At 37.8% G+C, this 23734-nt stretch overlaps 2 protein-coding genes and 1 non-coding gene across 3 annotated transcripts; all 3 read left to right on the top strand.

The window, feature by feature from the left end:
• The first annotated feature begins 3108 nt into the window (after positions 1-3108).
• LOC143851124 (heat shock cognate 70 kDa protein 2) lies at positions 3109-7052 on the top strand. The gene is made up of 2 exons (XM_077360451.1): positions 3109-3409; positions 5128-7052. The coding sequence occupies exons 1-2, from the start codon at positions 3196-3198 to the stop codon at positions 6861-6863; spliced, it is 1950 nt and encodes a 649-aa protein (XP_077216566.1). The 5' UTR covers positions 3109-3195; the 3' UTR covers positions 6864-7052.
• LOC143852083 (small nucleolar RNA Z161/Z228) lies at positions 4196-4292 on the top strand. Its single transcript, XR_013236663.1, has one exon. It is a non-coding gene; the product is annotated as a small nucleolar RNA Z161/Z228 (small nucleolar RNA).
• A 3992-nt stretch (positions 7053-11044) lies between the features above and the next one.
• On the top strand, positions 11045-23124 carry LOC143851494 (ubiquitin-conjugating enzyme E2 7). Its single transcript, XM_077360953.1, has 6 exons — positions 11045-11273; positions 11373-11475; positions 12347-12444; positions 12538-12638; positions 13707-13784; positions 22838-23124. The coding sequence occupies exons 1-6, from the start codon at positions 11225-11227 to the stop codon at positions 22913-22915; spliced, it is 507 nt and encodes a 168-aa protein (XP_077217068.1). The 5' UTR covers positions 11045-11224; the 3' UTR covers positions 22916-23124.
• The last annotated feature ends 610 nt before the right edge of the window (positions 23125-23734 follow it).

Genomic DNA, 23734 nt, shown 5'->3' with positions numbered 1-23734 from the left:
ATTCTATACCACAGAACCACTACGGAACCACATTTTATACCTCGAAACCACTAGGGAACCACATTTTATACCCCAAAACCACTAGGGGACCACATTTTCTACTCCGGAACCACTAGGGAACCACATTTTATACCCCAGAACCACTAGAGAACCACATTTTCTACCCCGGAACCACTACGGAACCACATTTTCTACTACAGAACCACATTTTATACTACAGAACCACATTTTATACTACGGAACCACTAGGAGGGGTATATTTGTCCTAAAAGCCATCTTCTCTCACCTGACAACACCTTTTTTATAATTTTCAAATCACTACCCTTTATTCACAATTTAGACAAAACTTTGCATTTTTTTAATAATTTTCCCTAAAATATATTTCTTAGAAGGGATTTTCTAGCGTCCAAATGACTAAAATGCCCCTTGGAAAAAGATCTAGAATCTAATGAATTTCATCGGATATTATATTGGCCGGTGGTCACGGTGTCGTGTGGGGTAGGGCTGCAACTCGAGCCGGGTTTTACCCTACCCGCATCGACCCGACCCGACCCGAAAATACCCTGGGTTGGGTTCAGGTTTCATGGGTTTCGGGTCGAGCCGGGTTTAGCATTCAAAAGCCCGCATGAATCTTGGGTCGAGCCGGGTTTGAAGGGGCCCGACCCGACCCGAGTTACATGAGTTATAGTATGTACATTTTTTTCTATTGTTAGTTAAAAGTTAAAAGTGAAAACCCACGCACCCACTGTTACTGTATGTGAGTGTAATTTCTGCTTCTATGAGTTGAGTTGATTCAAGTGTTTGATTGTAATTACAACATTGTTTGATTACAGCATTGTTTGATTCAAGTGTAATGTGAGTGTAATTTCTGCTTCTATGAGTTGAGTTGCCTTGCCAAACAAGAATTTTCCTTTAAAAATTGCGTCAACGTGAAAAAACCCGACCCGACCCGAGATTTATCATGGGTAGAGCCGGGTTTGGGAATCGTGGGTTTTCCGAAAAAAAACCCGACCCGAGATATTTCTCGGGTAGGGTTGGGTTCTTCAAAACCCGACCCGAGTTGCAGCCCTAGTGTGGGGCAGTCTCATGACTCCCCATATAGCATGATTTGACATGAAAAGTGAGCAACTTTAACGCTTTTTTATGTCAAATCACGTTTTCAGGGGAGCATAATGCAAGGGTGAAAATATCGTCTCCCGAATTATAGAGAAAAGTACGGAATGCGGGCTCATGTTTCGAGAAGTTACGAATTACAGGCACCTTTTAAAACAAGAATGAAATACGGGCTAATCTTCAAAATCGGGTGGTCAAAAGACCCTGGTACCCTTCCGACATCGACAGAGTCTTACTTTTTTATTACTGCCTTTTAAATTGACGCGCTTCACGAGGCTTCTTGGTTCGCAATGCATCAAGTTGAGTTCGAGTAAGCCAAATATCAGTTCCTCTATTGTATTATTTCCAAATCTTAAGAATTGTATTATATGGGATCTTATGACTTCCGAAAACCCCAAACTGAGTTTTGTTGATCCCAGCACCGTAATGAACAGAATCGTAACAGTTGTTCCTAATTTCTCAAAAATTGAACAGTTTACTAGTTCGAATTATAAGAGGTAAAATAACAAATCGTTTGAATGTGTATTTGAACCGACAGAACCTTGGGTTCGTTTCTACCTTGGCCGTCGAAAATAACTAGAGACAGATGGATGCTTGACATGTGTTGGAAAACCTTTTGGAATGCTGACAACCCAAAGTCAATTATTATCTTTTCTCACTTCTCTTTTGGTTTAGAACGGTAACGTTATTGAATATGTCTCTTTTGGCTTAGAATCTTTTCACTTCTCTTTTGGTCCTCACTTCTCTTTTGGCTTATAACGATAACGTTCTTGAATACATCTCTTTTGGCTTAGAATAACGACGTTATTGAATATTTTATTATTTTTCACGTCTCTTTTGATTGAGAACGCCGCCGGATTCTAGAGTACGGCGCCGGAATATTAAGGGGTACCCCGGCAGAAATAGGGTGTAAGCGAAATAGGGTGTACGCCTGTAAAATTCATGGGTACGCCGGCGTAAATAATGAGGATCAAAAGGGAAGAGAAAAGATTTTAAACCAAAAGAGACATATTCATTAACATTACCGTTCTAAGCCAAAAGAGAAGTGAGAAAATATAACGTCGGCGTTCCAAAAAGTATCTAACAACATCAGTGTTTTAAAAAGTTTTCCAACATGTGTCAAGCATCCATCCGTCTCTAGTTATTTTCGACGGCTAAGATAGAAACAAATCCAAGATTCTGTTAGTTCAAATACACATTCGAACGAACAAAAAGAAGCCTCGTGAAGCGTGCCATTTTAATAGGCAGTAATGAAAAAGGAGGACTCTGTCGATGTCGGAAGGGTATCAGGCTCTTTTGACCACCCGATTTTGAAGATTAGCCGGTGTTTCACTCTTGTTTTAAAAGGTGCTCGAAATCCATAATTCAAACATGAGCCCACACTCCGTACTTTTCTCCGAATTATATTTAAAAATGGGAAAGATAAATTGGCCCCTTTTGTTACAAGGGATGGGACGGCTAACATGCAATGTACGTGGCAATCAGTCCCGTTGAACCTTTCTCCCAAAAAGTAAATCAGCCCCTCTACAGGTGGCTGTCTCAAATAAAGTAAAGGGTAATAAAAATTGGGAAATGATATCCCCCCTTTCCGTGAGAATGGTTCATGCTTGAGGATAAATTCACCCCCCATAACGTTTTTCTCTGCCTTTAAAACTTAACGGATAACGTTAGAGGGGCGGATTTTATCCGTCAGAGGGAAGAAATATCATTCCCCTAAAAATTTAAGAACCCTTAAGTAAGGGTATTTTGGTCATTTACCATTGTAGTCTTTATTAGGCGACATTGTTGACCTCTTTCGGTCTCACCACCGAATGAATATTCCGAACAAGTGCGAGGAGATGATTGAGACAGTATCACGATGGGGCATACACTGTAGCACGGTATAAAGAATTCTTGTAAATGATCCTAACCGTCAATCTTTTAATCATCTACGGTATATACTTCAAAGAAGTTTCTAGAAACTCACCCCATTCACTATATAAACCAAACCCTAACTTCGTGTTTACGAAATTGCAAACCCTAGATCTCAGAATCTCTCTCCTCTTCCCTCTTCTCCTTCTTCATCTATTTTCCTGCAACGAAATGGCTGGAAAAGGAGAAGGTCCGGCCATCGGAATAGATCTCGGAACTACATATTCGTGCGTAGGAGTTTGGCAACATGATCGTGTTGAGATCATAGCCAACGATCAAGGGAACAGGACTACACCGTCGTATGTAGGTTTTACAGACACCGAGCGTCTTGTTGGAGATGCGGCAAAGAATCAGGTCGCCATGAATCCGATCAACACCGTTTTCGGTTAGTTTAAAGCTTCTTTATTTCTTAGATCTGGTATTTTGTTTTGTTAGTAGCTATCGATCTTGATTCCTTTCTTAGATCTGATATATTGTTATTTTAGTAGCTATTGATCTTGATTTCTTTCTTAGATCTGCTCTAGTATTATGTTAGTAGCCATTGATCTTGATTCCTTTCTTAATCTGGTCTACTGTTATGTTAGTAACTATTGATCTTGATTCCTTCCTTAGATCTGGTCTACTGTTATGTTTGTAGCTATGATCTTGATTCCTTTCTTAGATCTGGACTACTGTTATGTTAGTAGCTATTGATCTTGATTCCTTTCTTAGATCTGGTATACTGTTATGTTAGTATCTATTGATCTTGATTCCTTTCTTAGATCTGTTCACAGATCTGTGTTTTACTGTGTGTTTCTCTGATCTATTGAAGTTTCCCTTTCTATTTTGAATACATCGAAACCATCTCTGTTAGGTTTCTGTTTCTATCTCAAGGATAGATTTGTGGAGATTTTATATGCTAAAAGACCGTTCATTATATGATGATCCTAGCCCTCCTATCTAAAGAGGTTTCCATGATACGTAATTCCTCTATAGTTCTGAGGGCTAAGTAAGATCATATGGTGCGAAAAATACTGGACTATACGGGCTTTTACACCATATAAAAACTCCTATGAACAGATCTGTGAAAGGAATCAATATACACAAATCTAGGTTTTTATATGGTGTAAGCCTGTGTAGTCGAGTACTTTTCAAAACTACTGTATGGCTTAGACCATAGGATGATCCAAACCGTCCATATGATGAAATTGGATTTGTAATCTCACGACGGTCATCTGAGACACCTTTCAAGTGTCGAGGTTGATACTGATCCGATCTTTCTGATGGTTTTTTCCCCCTTCCTTAATTATCTGTCTTCTTTTATTTATTTTTTTATTTTTCCCATTACTTTCTATTTCTAAAACTTTTTATGGCGAGAGCATGGTGATGAACTGAAATTGGCCGATATAATTAAATGAATGGAAGAAAAATCTCCTACTCATTCTGAGTGCTCTTTCCATGTATCTTGATTTTGTATTTAGGGTTAGGGTTTCTTTCTTTCTTTCTTTCTTCTGGTTAGGTGATTTTTATATTAAGGTGTTAGGGTTTTTGTCTCTGAATCGGCATGATGAAGAGATCCAATGTTCTTTATAGAACGAGGTAAAGATCAATGAGTCCTAAAGAAAGCCCTTTTCATCCCGAATGCTGTAATTTCTTCTCTCTCTTTTATTCATGGTGTGGCAAAAACTTCTGTACAAGTTTCCGAAATAGCTATTAAAAGGGTTCGAGTCTGCTTGAGCCATTAACTGTACCATAAAATTCAATACAGGACAATCTTTTGCACTCTAAAGCCTGTTGCAGGAATCTTGTGAGGTTTTACATGGTGCTCAGCAGTGAAGTCAAGTGTGGGCAGTACCACTGTTGATATTTGATCAGAGCCTGCTGTTGGATCAAATATCAAGGTTGGTACTTTTATCATACCACCAACACGGTCGGGGCACTGTGTAATTACTCCTGCTTTGCACTGTGTGTTTCTGACTTATCAAGAAATTATATGATGAGTGAAATAAGAAGTACCTCTCGTTTTATTTTCAATACATTGAAACCATCTCAGTTAGCTCTCTCTCACACATGTATATTTCTTCTTATATGTTTCTCTCTTGCTTATGTTTCTCTCCCTTACAGATGCGAAGCGCTTGATCGGAAGGCGATTTTCTGATGCTTCTGTCCAGAGCGACACCAAGCTATGGCCATTCAAGCTCATTCCTGGCCCTGGAGATAAGCCAATGATAGTTGTCCAATACAAGGGTGAGGACAAGCAATTCGCCGCAGAGGAGATATCCTCCATGGTCCTAATGAAAATGCGTGAGATTGCAGAGGCCTACCTTGGCTCCACTATCAAGAATGCTGTGGTCACGGTCCCTGCCTACTTCAATGACTCCCAGCGTCAGGCCACCAAGGACGCCGGCGTCATTGCCGGGCTCAATGTCATGCGTATCATCAACGAACCAACGGCTGCTGCCATTGCCTATGGTCTAGACAAGAAGGCCACCAGCGTAGGCGAGAAGAATGTCCTCATCTTCGATCTTGGCGGTGGTACCTTTGATGTCTCGCTCCTCACCATTGAAGAGGGTATTTTCGAGGTGAAAGCCACTGCCGGAGACACCCATCTTGGCGGAGAGGATTTTGATAACCGTATGGTTAATCACTTCGTTCAGGAGTTCAAGAGAAAGAACAAGAAAGACATTAGTGGAAACCCCAGAGCTCTTAGGCGGTTGAGAACATCTTGCGAGAGGGCAAAGAGGACACTTTCCTCCACTGCCCAGACCACAATTGAGATTGATTCTCTTTTTGAGGGGATTGATTTCTACTCGACTATTACTAGGGCTAGATTTGAAGAACTTAACATGGATTTGTTCAGGAAGTGTATGGAGCCAGTTGAGAAGTGCTTGAGGGACGCTAAGATGGATAAGAGCACCATCCATGATGTCGTCCTCGTCGGTGGATCTACTAGAATTCCCAAGGTTCAGCAGCTTTTGCAGGACTTCTTTAATGGGAAGGAGCTCTGCAAGAGTATCAACCCTGATGAAGCTGTTGCTTATGGTGCCGCTGTCCAAGCTGCAATTTTGAGCGGTGAGGGCAATGAGAAGGTCCAAGATTTGCTTCTCTTGGATGTCACCCCTCTCTCCCTTGGATTGGAGACCGCCGGCGGAGTCATGACTGTCTTGATCCCAAGGAACACGACGATTCCCACCAAGAAGGAGCAGGTATTCTCTACCTATTCTGATAATCAGCCCGGTGTCTTAATCCAGGTCTACGAGGGTGAGAGGACAAGAACCAGAGACAACAATCTGTTGGGGAAATTTGAGCTCTCCGGCATCCCTCCCGCTCCCAGAGGTGTTCCTCAGATCACAGTCTGCTTCGACATTGATGCCAATGGTATCTTGAATGTCTCTGCGGAGGATAAGACGACAGGGCAGAAGAACAAGATCACCATCACCAACGACAAGGGGAGGTTGAGCAAGGATGAGATTGAGAAGATGGTTCATGATGCGGAGAAGTACAAGTCTGAGGATGAAGAGCACAAGAAAAAGGTGGAGTCGAAGAACGCCTTGGAGAACTACGCTTACAACATGAGGAACACGATCAAGGACGAGAAGATAGGTTCTAAGCTGGCTCCTGCGGACAAGAAAAAGATAGAGGATTCGATCGAGCAGGCTATCCAATGGCTGGACAACAACCAGCTGGCGGAGGCTGATGAGTTTGATGACAAGATGAAAGAGCTTGAAAGTATCTGCAACCCAATTATTGCTAAGATGTACGAGGGTGCGGGTGGAGACATGGCTGGTGATATGGAGGATGATGGTCCTCCTGCTGGAGGCAGCAGCGGTGCCGGGCCTAAGATTGAAGAGGTCGACTAAGCTATGGTTTGAATTCTCACTTCTTAGGATCATGGAGGAAAACTTTATAAGTTTTTGTTTTTGGATTTCTGTCATTTTGTTTTGTTGGAATTTTTCATTATGAACTGCGAAATTCTCTGCTTGCGTTTATAGAGCGAGTTTGATTCTTTTGCTAAATAAATTGATTTTGAGCTTTTCAAAGCATGGAAACTATGATGTTGAGCTGCTGAATCTTGCTGTTTTGGGAGTGGAGATTGGAATCTTTGGATCCACATTTGAGCATTCCTTGGTGAATTGGGCTTCGTTTTGGATGGCCAACCCATAAAAATTGAGTTTATATGTGTGTAGGCTCTATGCATAACTTTCTTCTCATCTGGAACCGCCATATAATCAAAGAGTCGCTCAGCCTTTGGAAAATCTCTCCTATTTCACAAACGCTCCTTCGACATTCATTATCCTCATTGGAGGAGTCCTCGTCGGTACAAGGTCTGTCCTTTTGACGTTGGAACTCAAGAACCTCAGTCCTCATAATGACTTTTCCAAGGTCATCGTCATTAGAATTGTTCTCTTCGTTTCGGGTAGGGGTGTCAACGGATCCACGTATGTCTTAGTCATGATCCATTCACATCCCTTATCGATCGGATTCGGAGTGTTCTTTGGATCCTACTTCTTGTGTCCCTATCATGATCCATTTCAAATCGGACCATCCATCGGAGTGTCCAAGTAGGTCCTACTTACAGAACAACAAAAAAAACTTTGCTTTCTTCATTTGAAATGAACTTCAAAACTTCCTCAATTCAGAACAGGATTAGTCACTAGAGAAATTATATGATTCCCGACCGTCAAAATGTAAAGGGCGGAAGGAGACAAAACCTGCTACCTTGGTTTTTTAACCAAGGAAAAGGAAAAAACGGTGCATTCCCTTGGATTAAAAATCAAGGGAGAGAGGGTTTGTCTCTCTCCGCCCTTTATTTTGACGGTCGGGCATCATATAATTTCTCTAGTCACTATATCTAATAACAACCCGTGATTTTCATGAAGAACATGATTTTATTGTTGAAAAGAACACCAATGTTCAAGGGTGCGCGACGATAAAACATTCTAGTAGCTGATCCTTGTTGAAGGTAAGTGGCAAGTTTACATGAAGCAAAACCGATTGAAGAAAGGAAAAGAAAAAGATGTATGGAAAAGTGGGGAAGTGGAAAGTCGTAAGCTAAGCAATATTTACTTCAATTTTATGAAAATATTCCTCGTTTAAGACTTAATATAAGAAATACTTTGAGGTTATTTTAGTAAAAGGACTTCGGATCATGACTGTTCATCGGTTTTTTTGATCATGTCTTGATCATGATCCGAAATTTTTCGGATCTTACGAAGAGGATCCAAAATATGTCCATGGATCCTTCTAATGTGCCCAGATCCTGTCTAATAAGGTTCGGATTCAAACTATCCATCGGTCCGTCTGGGTCCATTGACACCCCTAGTTTCGGGTTGCCATCAATGCTGGCAAATCTTCCCTCCAACTAGTGCAGCGGATCAAACGAAAAACCTTAGTCCAAGCATACGCCCTAGAATCCACTACAGAAGAAGACAAGAGAGAGAGAGAGAGAGAGAGAGAGAGGGAGAGAGATGGTGAAAACGTGAGATAGAGAGAGACCGTGAAAACGTGTACTTAATTGATCATCCCCTTAAACACTCCATGTGATTTTGAAAAGGTAGTTTCTGAAAGCTGGATGTAGGGTTGATGTTTATAAGTTTATGTGGAGATATTCTGATGGTCGAGAGCATCTTAGGATGTGGATGGAGGAAGTTTCCATGCAGCCTTTAATTTTCATTTATGTTTTTGGGATTCAGGAGTATGCTCCTACTATGTAATCACTAGAAGGACTACTGGTATCCATGTAAATTCTATGGCATGAATGCAACAAGTCACTTTTTCAAAAAAAAAAAAAAGACTCCATGCCATTATGGCAAGTAATATATTAAAGTGCCCTCCTTGTGTAAAACTCCATGAGTGCTAAATAAAAGAAACATATTAAAATCCTAATTACTAAGATAAACATCATTAATAAGAAAACAAATATCCTAGATAAATACAAAAGCAAAATCCTAGTATGGCAGTGGGATTGGAAACCCACTTTATCCTACATCAATTGGTCATGGAGTGTAAGGCATTTTTTTTTTTTGGCATAGCCAGGCTCCATATGTTTTTCAATCATGGTTGACCATACTTGTGGGCCGATTCATAAGGATGGGAGATGCCCCCCGAGTCCAACTAGTTTCATCAGCCCATAGTAGTAGTCTAGTACATGGTTTAAAATTTCGACCGAAATTTCGGATACCGGTGGGGACTGAAACCGAAAATTTCTGAAATTCCATTTTTCGCCCTTTATGACATTATTTATTAAAAAAAAAAGTGTTACAAAATTTCGGTCCGGAATCTGGATCCAAATTACCAAATTTCGGTTTTTGGTGGGGTCCGAAACGGTTACCGAAACCGAAATTTTAAACCTTGGTCTAGTAGACAATCGCTAACTATTTTTTACTAACTATGTTGGGCCATGGGTTTTTATTATAGCAAAGGGAAATGATAGTTCCACCCCACTTTTCCACCGTTTCTATGCCCCCTTTGTTTCTCTTTTCGTAATGAGGCTAAATTTCCAACCCTTCTGTTTGTTTTTTCAGCCATTTTCAGGAAAAGACCAAGAAAAGGTATGAAATGCTGGGAAAGGGCGTGGAAATATCATTTCCATATGATCAAATGCTAATGGGGGGTTTGGGGAACTTGGATTCCATGTTCATGCGAGGTATAGGGAATATATAGGGAATTACCTACAAGGGTGTTTTTTTCTCTCTCTCTTTTTTTTTTTTCAAAAGAAAGTCGTCTACTTTGTTTTATTTACAAAAAGAGTCCTCTAGTTTGACAATTTACAAATTGAGTGATTACATTTGAGTTAATTTAGAAACTCCAGTCATGCCATCGATTTGTGACGAAAACACTCATGGTAGAATTCTTGATAGAAGACCAGAATGTCCTTAAATGTAATAGACGAAAATCAGTTTGTAAAAAGACCAAAATACCCTTCACTCTACCACACTATAGGAATATAGGATAATCCAAACCGTCCATGTGATGCGCCACAGAGTAAATAGGATGTGCCTAAAAAATCATTTCTATAGGATGATCTCAGCCCTCCGATCTATAGAGGAATACAAACCCCTGCATTAGTTGGAGCCCACCATTTCACCTAATGCTTTGATGGGGTGGGACCTACGATCTCCACCCAAGCCCATGAATAGCGTGGGGAGCATCACGGCATTTTTGGTCTTTTACAGGGTAATTTTCGTCCTTTTTACATATAAGGACATTTTGGTCTTTTTACAAGTCAAGAGAAAATCCAGCATAGGGATTTTGGGAGATTTTATATGGTCTTTTTACCGTATTAACCTTACAAGAATACGGTAGGGGTACTGCCCTTGATATTTGATCCAACAGCAGCTCACTTTTTGAGCTTTTTGATGAGCTGCTGTTGGATCAAATGTCAAGGGTGGTACTTCTACCGTACAAAGGCCTTATTGTTGTAAGGCCTTACACCATATAATTTCTCTGTATTTCCATCACAAATTTACAGCATGACTGGATTTGTAAAATTCCCTACAAATGGGATGCCCCAATTCGTAAAGGGAAATGTTATCCACACTACTGTATTTTGATGAGGGCACTTCTCACTTTACTAAAAGTATGGTATGGCCCTCATCATAGGATGATCCAAACCGTCCATTAGATGGGCCACAGCCTAAATAGGTTGTGCCCCAAAAAGCATTTACATAGGTACATCCTAACGCTCTGATCTGAATGTTAGAGGGTTGATCCTAACCCCCTATAGATCGGAGGGTTAGGATTAACCTATGTAAATGATATTTGGGCACAACCTATTTAGGCTGTGGCCCATCTAATGGACGGTTTGGATCATCCTATGGTGCGGGCCATACCGTACTTTTAATAAAGTGAGGAGTGCTCTCATCAAAATACGGTAGTGAAGATAACATTTCCCTTCGTAAATTGTTAAACTAGAATACTGTTTTAGCAAATAAAGCAAAAATAGAAGACTTCATTTTGCAAAAAAAAAAAAAAAATGTTTATACGCTGATACGTACAACATCCAAATCTGATAAAGAAAAAGCTTTATATGAACAAAATACGAACCGAATTTAGCTCTCAAAATCTCAATCAATATTAAAGAGGAACAAAATCGAGACTAATCTACAAAACGATAGAAAAAGAAAGACTCTTCAGTGTCGGCTATAATAATAAAGAGAGGAAGAAAACCTCTCTCTGAATTTATCTTCCTCAACCGAGGCCCCTGTTTTTCCCCTCTCCCATGTCGACAACCACTCAAGCAAGCCTCCTCCTTCATAAACAGCTCAAAGGTCAAGACCCAATTCTTTATTATTCTATCTTTCCTTTTGGTTTGTTATTTTTTTCTCTTTTCTTTTCTTGGGTATTCAATCTTTTTTGTATGTGGGCAGATCTTAGTAAGCATCCTGTGGATGGATTCTCGGCTGGATTGGTTGATGATAGCAATATATTTGAATGGAGTGTTACCATTATAGGCCCTCCTGATACTCTATAGTCAGTATTTCTTTCTTTTTGCCTTTTTGGTTCAAAGATTTTTTATTTTTTTTTGGGTCTTTTTTTTTTAATGTTCTTATTGGGTTTGATGTTAGTTTTTGTTGTTGAGTTGCTTGGATTGGCGGACTGGATTGGATTGGTTGTGGGGATCGTTCAATGGCTTTGCTTTTTCATTTGGATGTTACATAGGATTCTTTCTCTTGGGGTTTTAGGTCAATCTGGGGTTGGGATTTCTTGATGGGTATGGGGCTGTTGATGTCCTTTTATCTGTTTCTCTACTGTTTTTATTGGGTTATTGTGTTTGTTTGAGTCATGGTGATTTTTCATTTCTTATTGGGTTTTTCGGGTTTTGAATGGATGCATTGTTTGAGTCGTCTTTTTTTTTTTTGTTGTGAGAAGCATTTTATCATGAAGCATTGTTCTATAGTATAAAAATAAAAAGATAAGTAAAAGAAGAATAGAAGGGGAAGACATTTTCTATGTTCTTTATCTTACAGTCGAGCCATTCTTTATGCTATTTTTTTTTTTTTTTTGAATGGCAAGCAATAGCTTCATAAATTTATTTTGTTTATATATAATGTTATTTCCATTTGTAATGATCTATATTCTTTCAATGGAAAATTAACTTCTGATTGGTTATTATCTTGCCTTTTCCCGTCTAACTTTTCGTGGCATTCTTAGTTGTTGGGTTCTCTTTGGGATGCTTGATTGATGTTATTAGGCATGTGGTTTGAGGTTTTATGATTGATTCGGGCGTCAATTTACACAAATGCCGCATGTATTGAGATACTTGAGTTTTCTCTTATTGAAACATGGATGATGGTCTCCAAACATTTCTTCTAATTTTTTATTAACGAGCATCCAATTGCAGCGATGGGGGCTACTTCAATGCCATCATGAGCTTCCCAGCAAATTATCCCAATAGTCCTCCATCAATAAGATTTACATCTGATATGTGGCATCCTAATGGTTGGTTACTTACCTTTCATTTATCTTCATTTGGCTCTTTTCTTAATTTGTGGAGCAATTTTTTCTGGCATCTGATTTTCTTATGATTATCAGTGTATCCCGATGGGCGGGTTTGCATATCAATTCTTCACGCTCCAGGGGATGACCCAAATGGCTATGAGCTTGCAAGTGAGCGTTGGACTCCAGTCCATACGGTATGATTTTGACATGTCACGTTGATTATTTGATTTTATCCTGGAATTTTGCTGCCTATTGTCGTGAAGGTGCCTTAATAAGACCTAGAAAAGATTTGACATTTTTTAGTTATTAATTAAGCTTCCTCCGGAGTAAAATATTTAACAATCACTGGTTTTGATTGAGCTTTTATTACTGTGTAAAAGGATAATGAGTAAAATCAGGATTTGCCCAAGTCGACTAGGATAGACTGGAATCCTCTACATGAACTTGGTTTTTTATTTGGTCAAGTATTAGCATTCCTAGTTTTACTTAAATATAGATAAATTAAAGTCAACAACTCTCTTATTCAAAGAGGTCAGGATGTGGTCTGGATTTCAAGATGCAAAAACTATGCACTGTAAAGAACTCTTACATAATTTCTCTGGTAAAGAATTTTTATTGTGAAAACCATGGAATAGTTTTATACGACCCAAATATTTGCATCGATAGTATTATGTGAACGTTGGGAATTGTTTTCTAAGTGAGAGGCATATTTTCATAACCGAGATTTTCAGCAAAAGGGAATTCAAATGTTATCCCCTTTGCTGCTATAATCATTTTATTAATGTTTAAAACCTTTCTAAAGTGAAGAATTCTGACCTTAGTACCCCAGGAAAAAAGTTATTATAATCTCCAAAATTGATTGTGACACCTCCAACTCTCATTGTTAAAACCATGGAATATGTTTATACGACTCAAATATTTGTAGCACAATGACACTACTATTTCAACATTGGGAATTCTTTTCTAAGTGAGAAAGATATATCATAACAACCAAGATTTTCATAGGAAGGAGATCTCCATACACACCTTTTTTTAAACTACTTGGTGATTGGAAATCTCGCTTAGGACTCTTTCAACAACTAATAGTGCGGAGAACAATTCTCTGTGTCTTTTTATTGTTGATATCTTTCTAATAACTTGCTGCATTGGTTTGTGACATGTTACTATTTCCTATATCCTGTTTTCAACCATTTCTTGTCCATCTTTGAATCTAATTTGTATCAAGCTCCTTTCATCACTAATCAGATGATTTTAATTTGCAGGTTGAAAGCATAGTTTTGAGTATTATTTCCATGCTTTCAAGTCCTAATGATGAATCTCCTGCGAATATCGAAGCTGCAGTAAGTAAAAATTTATTTGGAACTTCATTTTCTTTTTGTGATAGTCAATATGTACTTTTAGAATTCTGCTGCCAAATTTTCATGACTTTTATACTTGTTTGTCGTAGTGCCAGTATTTGTTTGATTTGAGAATAATGGAATGCTAGAATAGTCTCACAATGAGAGTTTTCGTGTCCATCAATTGGGTGCAACAAAAATTAGGCAATTAGGCACACTATCTTTCACTTGAATCTACATTTTGCATTTCAGAAGTGAGTATTTGCTTTGATAACATTTCTTCTTAGTCGGAGATTATTTGGTTTCTTTGCCAACTATTCAGGTCATTGTTGATATGTGAAATGTATATCATTCCTGTGAACCATTAAGTATTAATATTTGAGGTATCCCACATAATTCAGAGAACTATGATTGCATTCATTTATAGTTATAAAGGAGCCTGATTTCCGTTGTTATTAATTTTTTCATTATTTTTCAAATTTGATGCTAAATTACGTTGATACCTAGTCAAATGTTTCCAATTCTAATATTCCTCTCCTTCCCACCACACACCACTTTTTTGTTGGGACCCAAAAAACCTATTTATATTGTCAGACTGTCTCATGGAACCTCATCATCTCTCTTTTGTGTTCATTCCCTTCCATCTTAGATTCTCTTTTGCATACCTTCATTGAACGTCGAATAGTCACTAACCCAGTCACACATCATTTTTAAATAACATAAGTTGATTTAGGGGATATTTTCTTGGTTTCCATCCCTTTGTGTAATCCACACTTTGTCTCTCTTGTCTGTCTTTCTTTGGCATTGCAGGCTAATATATAACATTACCCTCATCCACTATCAAAAATCTTGTTTAAATTAATCATAATAAAAAATGCAGATGGCAGTTTTCCCTTAGAAGCTAGGATTGTGTGTGGGAACATGAGCAGGATTGGGAATAAAAGTGGGAAACATTCATTTTTTAGCAGTTCAGATTTGGGATTGTTACAGGAAACAACTCGACAGTGATATATATATATATATATATGAGGCAAGTGTTGGTGAGCTTAAGCTCATCAAACTTATGGTGCGCTTAAGCGCCCAATCACATGGGTCCCAAATTTTCTGTGGTGATCCAAACCATTCATTTGCAAGGCCCTATCATAGATAGGGTGTGTACCAAAAATCAGCTCCATAGGATCATCCTAACCGCTCCATTTGTGGAGGGAAAAAATGGGCAGATTTGTGGACAAACAATGTCTGTCCATTCATTTTTTAGCAGTTCAGATATGGGATTGTTATAGGAAACCACTCGACAGTGATATATATATATATATATATATATATATATATATATATATATATATATATATATATATATATATGAGGAAAGTGCTGGTGAGCTTAAGCTCACCAAACTTATGGTGCGCTTAAGCTCCCAATCACATGGGTCCCACATTTTCTGTGGTGATCCAAACCATTCATTTGCAGGACCCTATCATAGATAGGGTGTGTGCCAAAAATCAGCTCCATAGGATCATCGTATATATATATATAGCAGAAGATAAAAGGAGAGAATTATTTGAATTTCTTCCAAAATTCAAATAGAATTACACATCACTTTTTTTTGCTTTTGTTAACGAAGGCCCCCATTAAAGCCCCATATTTTCAATCCTACCCCCTTCACAATACCTATTTTACCCTTCTTTATGAATATTTTATTATACATTTTGTCCACAAAGTCAACATGGTGGCGTTTTTTCTTTGCAAAATTACCGATTGGGTGCATATGTTACATAATACTACAGATTTTTGTGAACATATTACATAATACTACGGATTCAGGACACCTTTAAAAATATTGATGAATTCAGGGCACCTTAAGAGGAACAACAATTATGGAGACCTCTATAGATTGGAGGGCTAGGATCAGCCTATGGAAATGATTTTACGGGCACAACCTATTTATGTTATGTTCCATCACATGGACGGTTTGGATCAACCTATGATGTGGTCCGTACAGTTCTTTGTCGGCCCGTGCATCGCACGGGGTTTTTTACTAGTATATATATATATATATATATATATATATATATATATATATATATATGACAATGATTTTATTAAAATAGTTCGAGGTGGTCAGATACAAGCTAATCAAAGGAAAGCAAGAATAATAAAGGGAAAAAGAGACAACGATACAACAAGATCAAGGTGGTAAGAAATAAAAAATCTCTAATGCTGGCCTGCCTACTCCAGACTAGCAAGCCGGTCGGCCTCAATGTTTTTCAATCTACAGACATGATGAAATCTAACCAAATGCCCCACTCGCCTACCCAGGATCTCTTCTATCTCGTCCGCACATTTACGTGGTAAGGATTCTTCTGACCTTATCCATCGATCAATGTCTCCCTCACCAAATGAATGGCAGTTAGAAGAGAGCCTGTACTTCTGCATTAGTAGCATCCGATAGACACACGACCAGAGTAAGCCCACTTTGTGACGCCTTATGCCTCACGCAGGAGACCTCCAATCCCAGACACTCCTGAATTCCCCAGATCAGATCCATCAAACATAAGCTTAACAAACCCAAGAGGTGGAGTCCACTTAGGGGCCACCATAACCGATGGGATCCTACTAAGCTGAATAATATCCCAAGATCTTCTTAGGAAATTAATCTTGTTGCCTCTAAATTCAGTCAAGCTGCTGACTCCTCTGTGATCTCTATGGAGTCCATTACTGAGCCCTCTCGATCTAAGTCCACTAAGAATAGGTTTGGAAACTCATCCTTGAGACTCTTGATCACATCACATCAAGTATCCATCCAAAATTTAATTTTGTTTCCCAAGCAAGATCTGAATCTAATACCTCTTTGAAATAGTGGCTTGCCTTTCATGATATACCTCCAGATAGTTATCCCTTTATGCCTGTATATATCCAAGGGGTACGAGTTGCCGAAGCTCACTCTATACTTACCTGCAACCACCCCCTCTATAAGTGATTTCGGTCCTCCTGAATCTCCAAAGCCACTTGCATAAAAGGGGTTCTATTCATCAATTTAAGATCTCTAATACCTAGATTTCAAACATGAATAGGTTGACAAACCTCTTTCTGACTAACTAAATGGAACAGTCTTTTGCCGTCAGAGTCATCTCATAGAAAGTTCTTCTGCAAGTTCTCAATATGATTGATGACACTGGTAGGACATTTGAAAATGAGCAGATGGTACATGGGAAGATTAGATGGGACTGCCTTTATTTCCTCCAGAGACATATTTTTCTTCTTCCACAGTAATACATATTATTAGTTTATATTTTTAGAACCTGTACATTTCTTATGAAATAACATGTATAAAAGCAAAGCAAAATGGCAATTCCCATTCAATTGTTTCAAGGACATGAAAGAGAACATACAAACAAAAGGGAGTATTATATTTTTACTTTATAGTTTATATACATAATTTTGTGCATATATATTGTAGATACGACATCTTTCCATCCGTCTTCTCATTTTAACTTTTTATCGGTTCATACAATTAATTGTGTTGTATGAATCATTGAAAATTCAAATACAGAGATGAGTGGGATGTAACCAGTGGGTGCCGATATCATTTCCCTTTGGATGTTTGATGCTAGATGTTCTAGCTATACATTTGAACCATGGTATTATTTATCGTTTCTTTCCATCCGTGTTCTCATTTTAACTATTTTTATTTGTTCATACAATTTATATATATATATATATATATATATATATATATATATATATATATAGATAGAGAGAGAGAGAGAGAGAGAGAGAGAGAGAGAGAGAGAGAGAGAGAACGGTTCCTACACATATGTGTAGAGAGTTCTCTACACACTAGCTTAAAATACAGTGGGGGCCCACATTGTTTGGGTGATCCAAGCCATCCATTTTAAAGGCCCTCACATAGATAGGGTGTCTACAAAAAGTCAGATTCATAGGATCATCCCAACCCTACAATTTGTGGAGGTAAAATGGATGTCTTTAAACCTTCACAAATTAGTTCATTTTTTTCCTCCAAAGTTTGAATGGTTAGGATGATCCTATGGATCTGATTTTTTGTGGACACCCTATCTATGAGAGGGCCTTAAAAATGAATGGTTTGGATCACCCAAATAATGTGGCCCCCACTGTATTTTAAGCTAGTGTGTAGATAACTTATCTACACATGTGTGTAGGAACCGTTTTCTCATATATATATATATATATATATATAGAATTCTGCCTATTTTCACATCTAGGATTTACATATACAACATATCTCACTGTCAAGAGCATATTTCTTATTATTTAGATATTTAGATTCAAAAAAGAAGAAGAAGGGGATCCATTAGAAACTTGCAAAACAAAACAAGGATTGGGTTGCGCCATCCATATGAAAGAGTATACAATAATGATGTATTTGGCGAATCAAATACCATGGTCTAATAATGAACCATTCTAATTAGTTGATAGTTGATAATATTAGTTGATAATTTTGTGAAAGATTCTTGTGAAAGGTTTCATTTACGTTATATATATATATATATATATTGAAAATGTTGTTCATACAATTAATTATGTTGTATGAATCATTGAAAATTCAAATAAAGATATGGGTGGGATGTACCAAAGCCGTGGGCGCCAATATCATTTCCCTTTGGATGTTTGATGCCAGATGATCTAGCTTTACATTTGAACCATGGTATTATTTATTGTTCCATGCCAATATGTATCAGATAGTACTTGTTGGATTTTCACTTGGTGATATAAACAATAGGTGTATTGTGAGCACCCTTGTCACCTCGTGGCCTCGTATCATTTTTGTTTGAAGTGCATCATCTGAGAGTTGTTGTATCAATATTCTGCGCGTGGTACCATTCAAAATTCTGCGCGTGTATTGCATGACATGCGATGGAATATAGCAGAACGGGGTTTCTGAAACCCCTTTCGTTCATATTTCTCGATTCCAATGCTTGGGGAAGGTTTCCTGTGATTGACGAGTTGAGGCATTGGGTCATCCATTTGGGCGGTTTTCATGTTTAAAATCTTAATCTGTTTCCTTTTCTATAACTATTATAGTTTCTAGTGCTTAAATTAGAGTAGATATATGTTTGAGGTGGGTTGTTTGTTTAGATCTATGCACGAATGCTGACCTATTTCTTTTTTCTTCAATTTTTATTCTTATTTCATTTTTTTTACAATTTTTTTCTCTAGAATGATAAATCTATGGTTTGTGGACATGGTCATGAGTGTCACATGTTGATACGCATACGGAGTGTCGGACACAGCAAACCTCCAAAAATTTGAAACGGGGACACAACTGAACCAGAAATGGGGACACTGAAAAACCAATAGGATACAATGAATATAATATTGGAATAAGAGTTTGTTGAGGGTTTCAGGTTTAGGAGAGCGGTTATAATTGCAAATATTAGTTAAAGAAGAGCTAAAATGAGAGTTTATAATAAAAGAACAGTTAATAATAAAAGACGTAAACGGATTATTTAATTATAAAACAGAATGTCACACTTGACACGGTACAAAAATGTGTCCACACTCCACATGCCTACATTGGGCCCGACACTTCTAGCATTACATTTCCTAGTGTCGAAAGGAGTGTCAACGCGTCTGGACACGTGTGTCGTGTCGGACATGGCACGCCATGTGTGTCAGCAATACATTCAAAGTTTCGGCCGAATCATAGGATAAAACCTGCTAGATCTATGCATATTTTGTGCTTGATCTTACACTTTCATCAAAGAACATATGAGAAGCTATATAAAAATAGACAATTTATAAAAATAGACTTATTATGTATCAATAAAATAAAATATATGATGGCAAAACTTATAGAATAGCTTTGTTTATTTGTTGGGATTTGCCAAGGAATTTCGTGGAAAGGCACTCCGCGGCTGACTTTTGCATGAGAGAACAGCCACACAGGCTCACTTTTCAGCAGATTTTGTCTTATTCATTTAATTCATTTGAGGTGGCTATTCTCTCTTGCAAAAATCAGCCGCGAGATGCCTCTCCGTGAATTTCCCTAGCAAATCCCTTTGTGATTTTTGTTCTTTTTTTGGAATAGCAGGAGCCAGGAAGTAGCATCATGTTATGGTTTTTGTCCTTTCCGATACACCTTCGATGCTCTAAATAGAATTTCTTGATCTGAATTTCATTTTAGAAATTACATGATTTTATAGTGAGTAGGCTACACATCCATGTAGTGCGTAGTATAGGTGTGTAGTATACATTAGCATCTATATGCTAATATACTGTAACAAAATCCACACCCATAACCAGCAGAGGGATTGCGTCTTCAGGAAGAGTGGATCACTTTCGAGGGAGAGGGACCCGTACTTTAAGAGGGATGGGATTTCTCTTCCTGGAAGAATCCACTTGTGACTTGATGTTCTTGGTTCAGAAATGTGGGTTTGCTACCCTCAGTGTGCAGATCCAGCTTCTATGGTTTCGTCATTGCCCTTTTGTCATTATGTTTTGATGTTTCCCTTTTATTTCTTTAGTTTAGGATCCATTCGTTGCTTCTTTATATTGTTGTTTCTCACCAACATTGCCATTGCTTAGGCTTTTTTCTTCTTTGGGCCAGCAGATCGGGCAAGAACTCACGTATAATAAATTAGAAGCTAATATGCATATGTGATTAGCTTTTAGTCAAAATTATATTGTTTCCAATTTTCAAAACCATAAATCCGTGAAAAAAAACAAATCAGGCAAGAACTCACCTATAATAAATTAGAAGCTAATATGCATATGTGATTAGCTTTTAATCAAAATTATATTGTTTCCAAGTTTCACAACCATAAATCCATGAGATAAAAAAATTTGCACTAATCAATGTGCAAACGCATCAAATCAACAATTGTTGATGCATTATGAAGAATCAAGCAAAAAAAAAAAAAAAAAACACAAAATTAGCACTTACTAAGGTAAAATGTGAAGAGCCGAGCTTCTTGGCTGAAATTTCGACATGTCGACTGAAGTTAAGTAATTTATATAGTAGCGTTTCGGTTGACATGACTGACATGGTACCGAAATCTATACATGCTGACTGAAGTATTGTGTTTCAGTGGGGATGGAAACAAAAACATGCTGGCCGTTTCATGTCGGTTTCTGTCATAGAACCATATGATTGCACATGTTTTATGCTTATGAGTTATGGGTTGTCTTTTAATTTTGTTCGGTCAATCTTATTTTCGAGTAATATCAATTTTATGGGTTATAATCCACCATCATATGATAGATCAAGGACCAATTGCATGACCACTAGAAAAGGCAATTATTGAAAGAGATCTTAAATGCCATTGGACCATCATCTAATTTAGTGAGATTAATTATAATGTTTTATAGATGGGTGAATGTATGTTTCAATGTGACTAAACCTTGTGAATGATTCATGGAGACGACTTATGTTCTTGAAGCTTTTAGTTGGAAGTGGAAAGAATAAAGATACAATTTGTACGTTAAAGTTGTTTTTAGATGTTATTTGTAAGGTGCTACAAATGAAAGAGGTGCAAATTATCATTGATAATGCACCTGGTTGTAGATATGCTAGGTTGAAAGTTGAAATTGTTCACGGTATAAAGATACTAGTTGTACGTTAAAGTTGTTCTTAGATGTTAATTGTAAGGTGGGACCAATGAAAGAGGTGCAGATTATCATTGATAATGCGCCTGGTCGAGATATGCTAGGTTTTACTTGTAAGTAGGGGTGGTTATTCGGTTATAACAAAACCGAATAAACCAAAACCGAACCGAAACCAAACCGATTAACAATTCAGTTATTCGGTTATAACCGAATAATCGAATTGTGGGAGAAAAAGAGGGAAAAAAGGAAAATCTCGGTTTGGATCGGAGGGCTAGGATCAGCCGATCGAAATGATTTTTTGAGCACAACCTAATTAAGTTGTGAACAATCAAATGGACGGTTTTGATCATCCTACGGAGTGCACATATAGCACTTTTTTTTGGAAAAAAATTTGTTTTCATCCATAATTTCGGTTATTCAGTTAACCGATTTTTTTTTTTGAGATAACCGAAAACCAAAACCGAATAACCTAATTTCCAAAAAAAAAACTGAAACCGAACCGAAAAGAAAAAAAAACCGAACCGAACCGACCGAACCAATTCGGTTCGGTTATTCGGTTATAACCGAATAATGAACACCCCTACTTGTAAGGTGGGAATGTTGAAAGAGGTGCAGATTATCATTGATAATGCATCTGGTTGAGATACGCTAGGTTGCAAGTTGAAATTGTTCACCGCACATTTTTCTGACACCATCTGCGATGCGTACAATTTTCTATTAAGAGTATATTTTCCAAGTAATATATTTGAAAAACTCTAGAATGTATCAATTTGAGTGGCTCTTAGATATGAACAACGATGTGAAGGTCATTAGCAGTTTTGTTTTTAATCATTATGTGGTGTTTGGATGCTTTTACAATATTTTCAAATTTGAAGTTGTTAAAATGGTGGAAGTGTTAAACCAACATTTGAATCAAATGACTATGTTTGAAGATTGGAGATTTTAGATTCATCGTTGATAAAAACGAAACACAATTAAAGGAGTGTCCAATGATTGATCTATGGCTGGGACAAAGCTGATTGTATGTTGGCATTTATGGAGGCTATTCTTATGATATTCTGGGTCAATGGTGTTGGTCATCTTAAATTACACCTTGTATACAAGATTTGTGGCTCCATACCAAATTTGATGGAGATCACTTTAGATATGCACTTGATATACCTATGAGTTTTATAATATTATAGAGAGTACCTATACCACTAATGAACTTACTATTTTGGCTTCAGCATGTATTTCAGTATTGGTATCGTTTTGGTGGGGATTGAAATGGAAACATTTTGGTCGTTTTGTGTCAGCTTTGGTGAAAATTTAAAACCATGGAGACAGGAACCCCCTTGTGAACGAAGAGATATCAATTAATCAAGAATGTTACATCAAAACCCTTTAGCATATAAGAAATTCAATGACATTAACAGTTTCCTATCTGTTCATTCACTTGGATGCAACTCCTGTTTCTTTTCCTTTTACAGAAAGAATGGAGAGAGCGGAGGGACGAATTCAAAAGGAAAGTCAGTCGTATTGTCAGACGGTCTCAAGAAACGCTTTGAACAGTCTCCTCCGTTTGCGAGCCAGCTGCACATCTATGTCTGAAACTCCTTATTTGGAAGGTCTCATTGCTTTATCTGATGATCTACTACTCCATGTAGACTTTCTATCCAGGCTTTTACACCCAGGTCTTTTTCCTTTCAAGTAATTGTCAATACACATAAAATCTTGTAAACTTTTTATATTTAAATGCGCTTGATTTGTGAGTCTGCATGACAGTCTTTCTTGGTCTTGAGCCCATATATCAGTTGGAAAGTGCACCTTTCAACAAAAAAAAAAAAAAACAGTTGGAAAGTGCTTCATGTGGCCTAACAATTAAACTAAAAGCTGAAATTAGTTAGACACCCAACTCGCTGTTGCACTGGACGAGTGCAACTAATGTTCTTCATACGTGGGAGGGAAATATATTAACAGAGAAGATAGGGCCCTGATGTATTCCCCTCTTTAATGCAAAATGTTAAAGTCACCCATCCTTCATTACTGACTGGAGTAAGCCGCAAGGATGGTGGTTTGGATTTTAGAACAGAAAGAGGGGCGACGTGGTGCTGCCGTAGTTTTTATGGTCCTCTGCATTTGATATTCCTGCAAAATAAAGTTTCAAGATTTATTTGTATAGAGCTTTAATTCCTCGACACATGGTTTTGCTTTTTTTCTGCTATTTGTGCATTTTTCTTTCTTTGATCATCCATGACTTCGTTCTCTTCTGTTCCATGCCCCAAAAATCCTCTGCATTTGGACGAAACAGAACTGTTCAAGAATACAGTATGTTCCCAAACAAATGTGGTTCTTAGCTTCGAAACCAAAGGAACTAAATGTCTTCC

Source organism: Tasmannia lanceolata, unplaced genomic scaffold (genome assembly GCF_043159265.1).
Source record: "Tasmannia lanceolata isolate RefF3 unplaced genomic scaffold, GAP_Taslan_0.1 ptg000018l, whole genome shotgun sequence".
NCBI lineage: Eukaryota > Viridiplantae > Streptophyta > Magnoliopsida > Canellales > Winteraceae > Tasmannia > Tasmannia lanceolata.
This window is presented reverse-complemented; position numbering and strand designations above follow the sequence as displayed.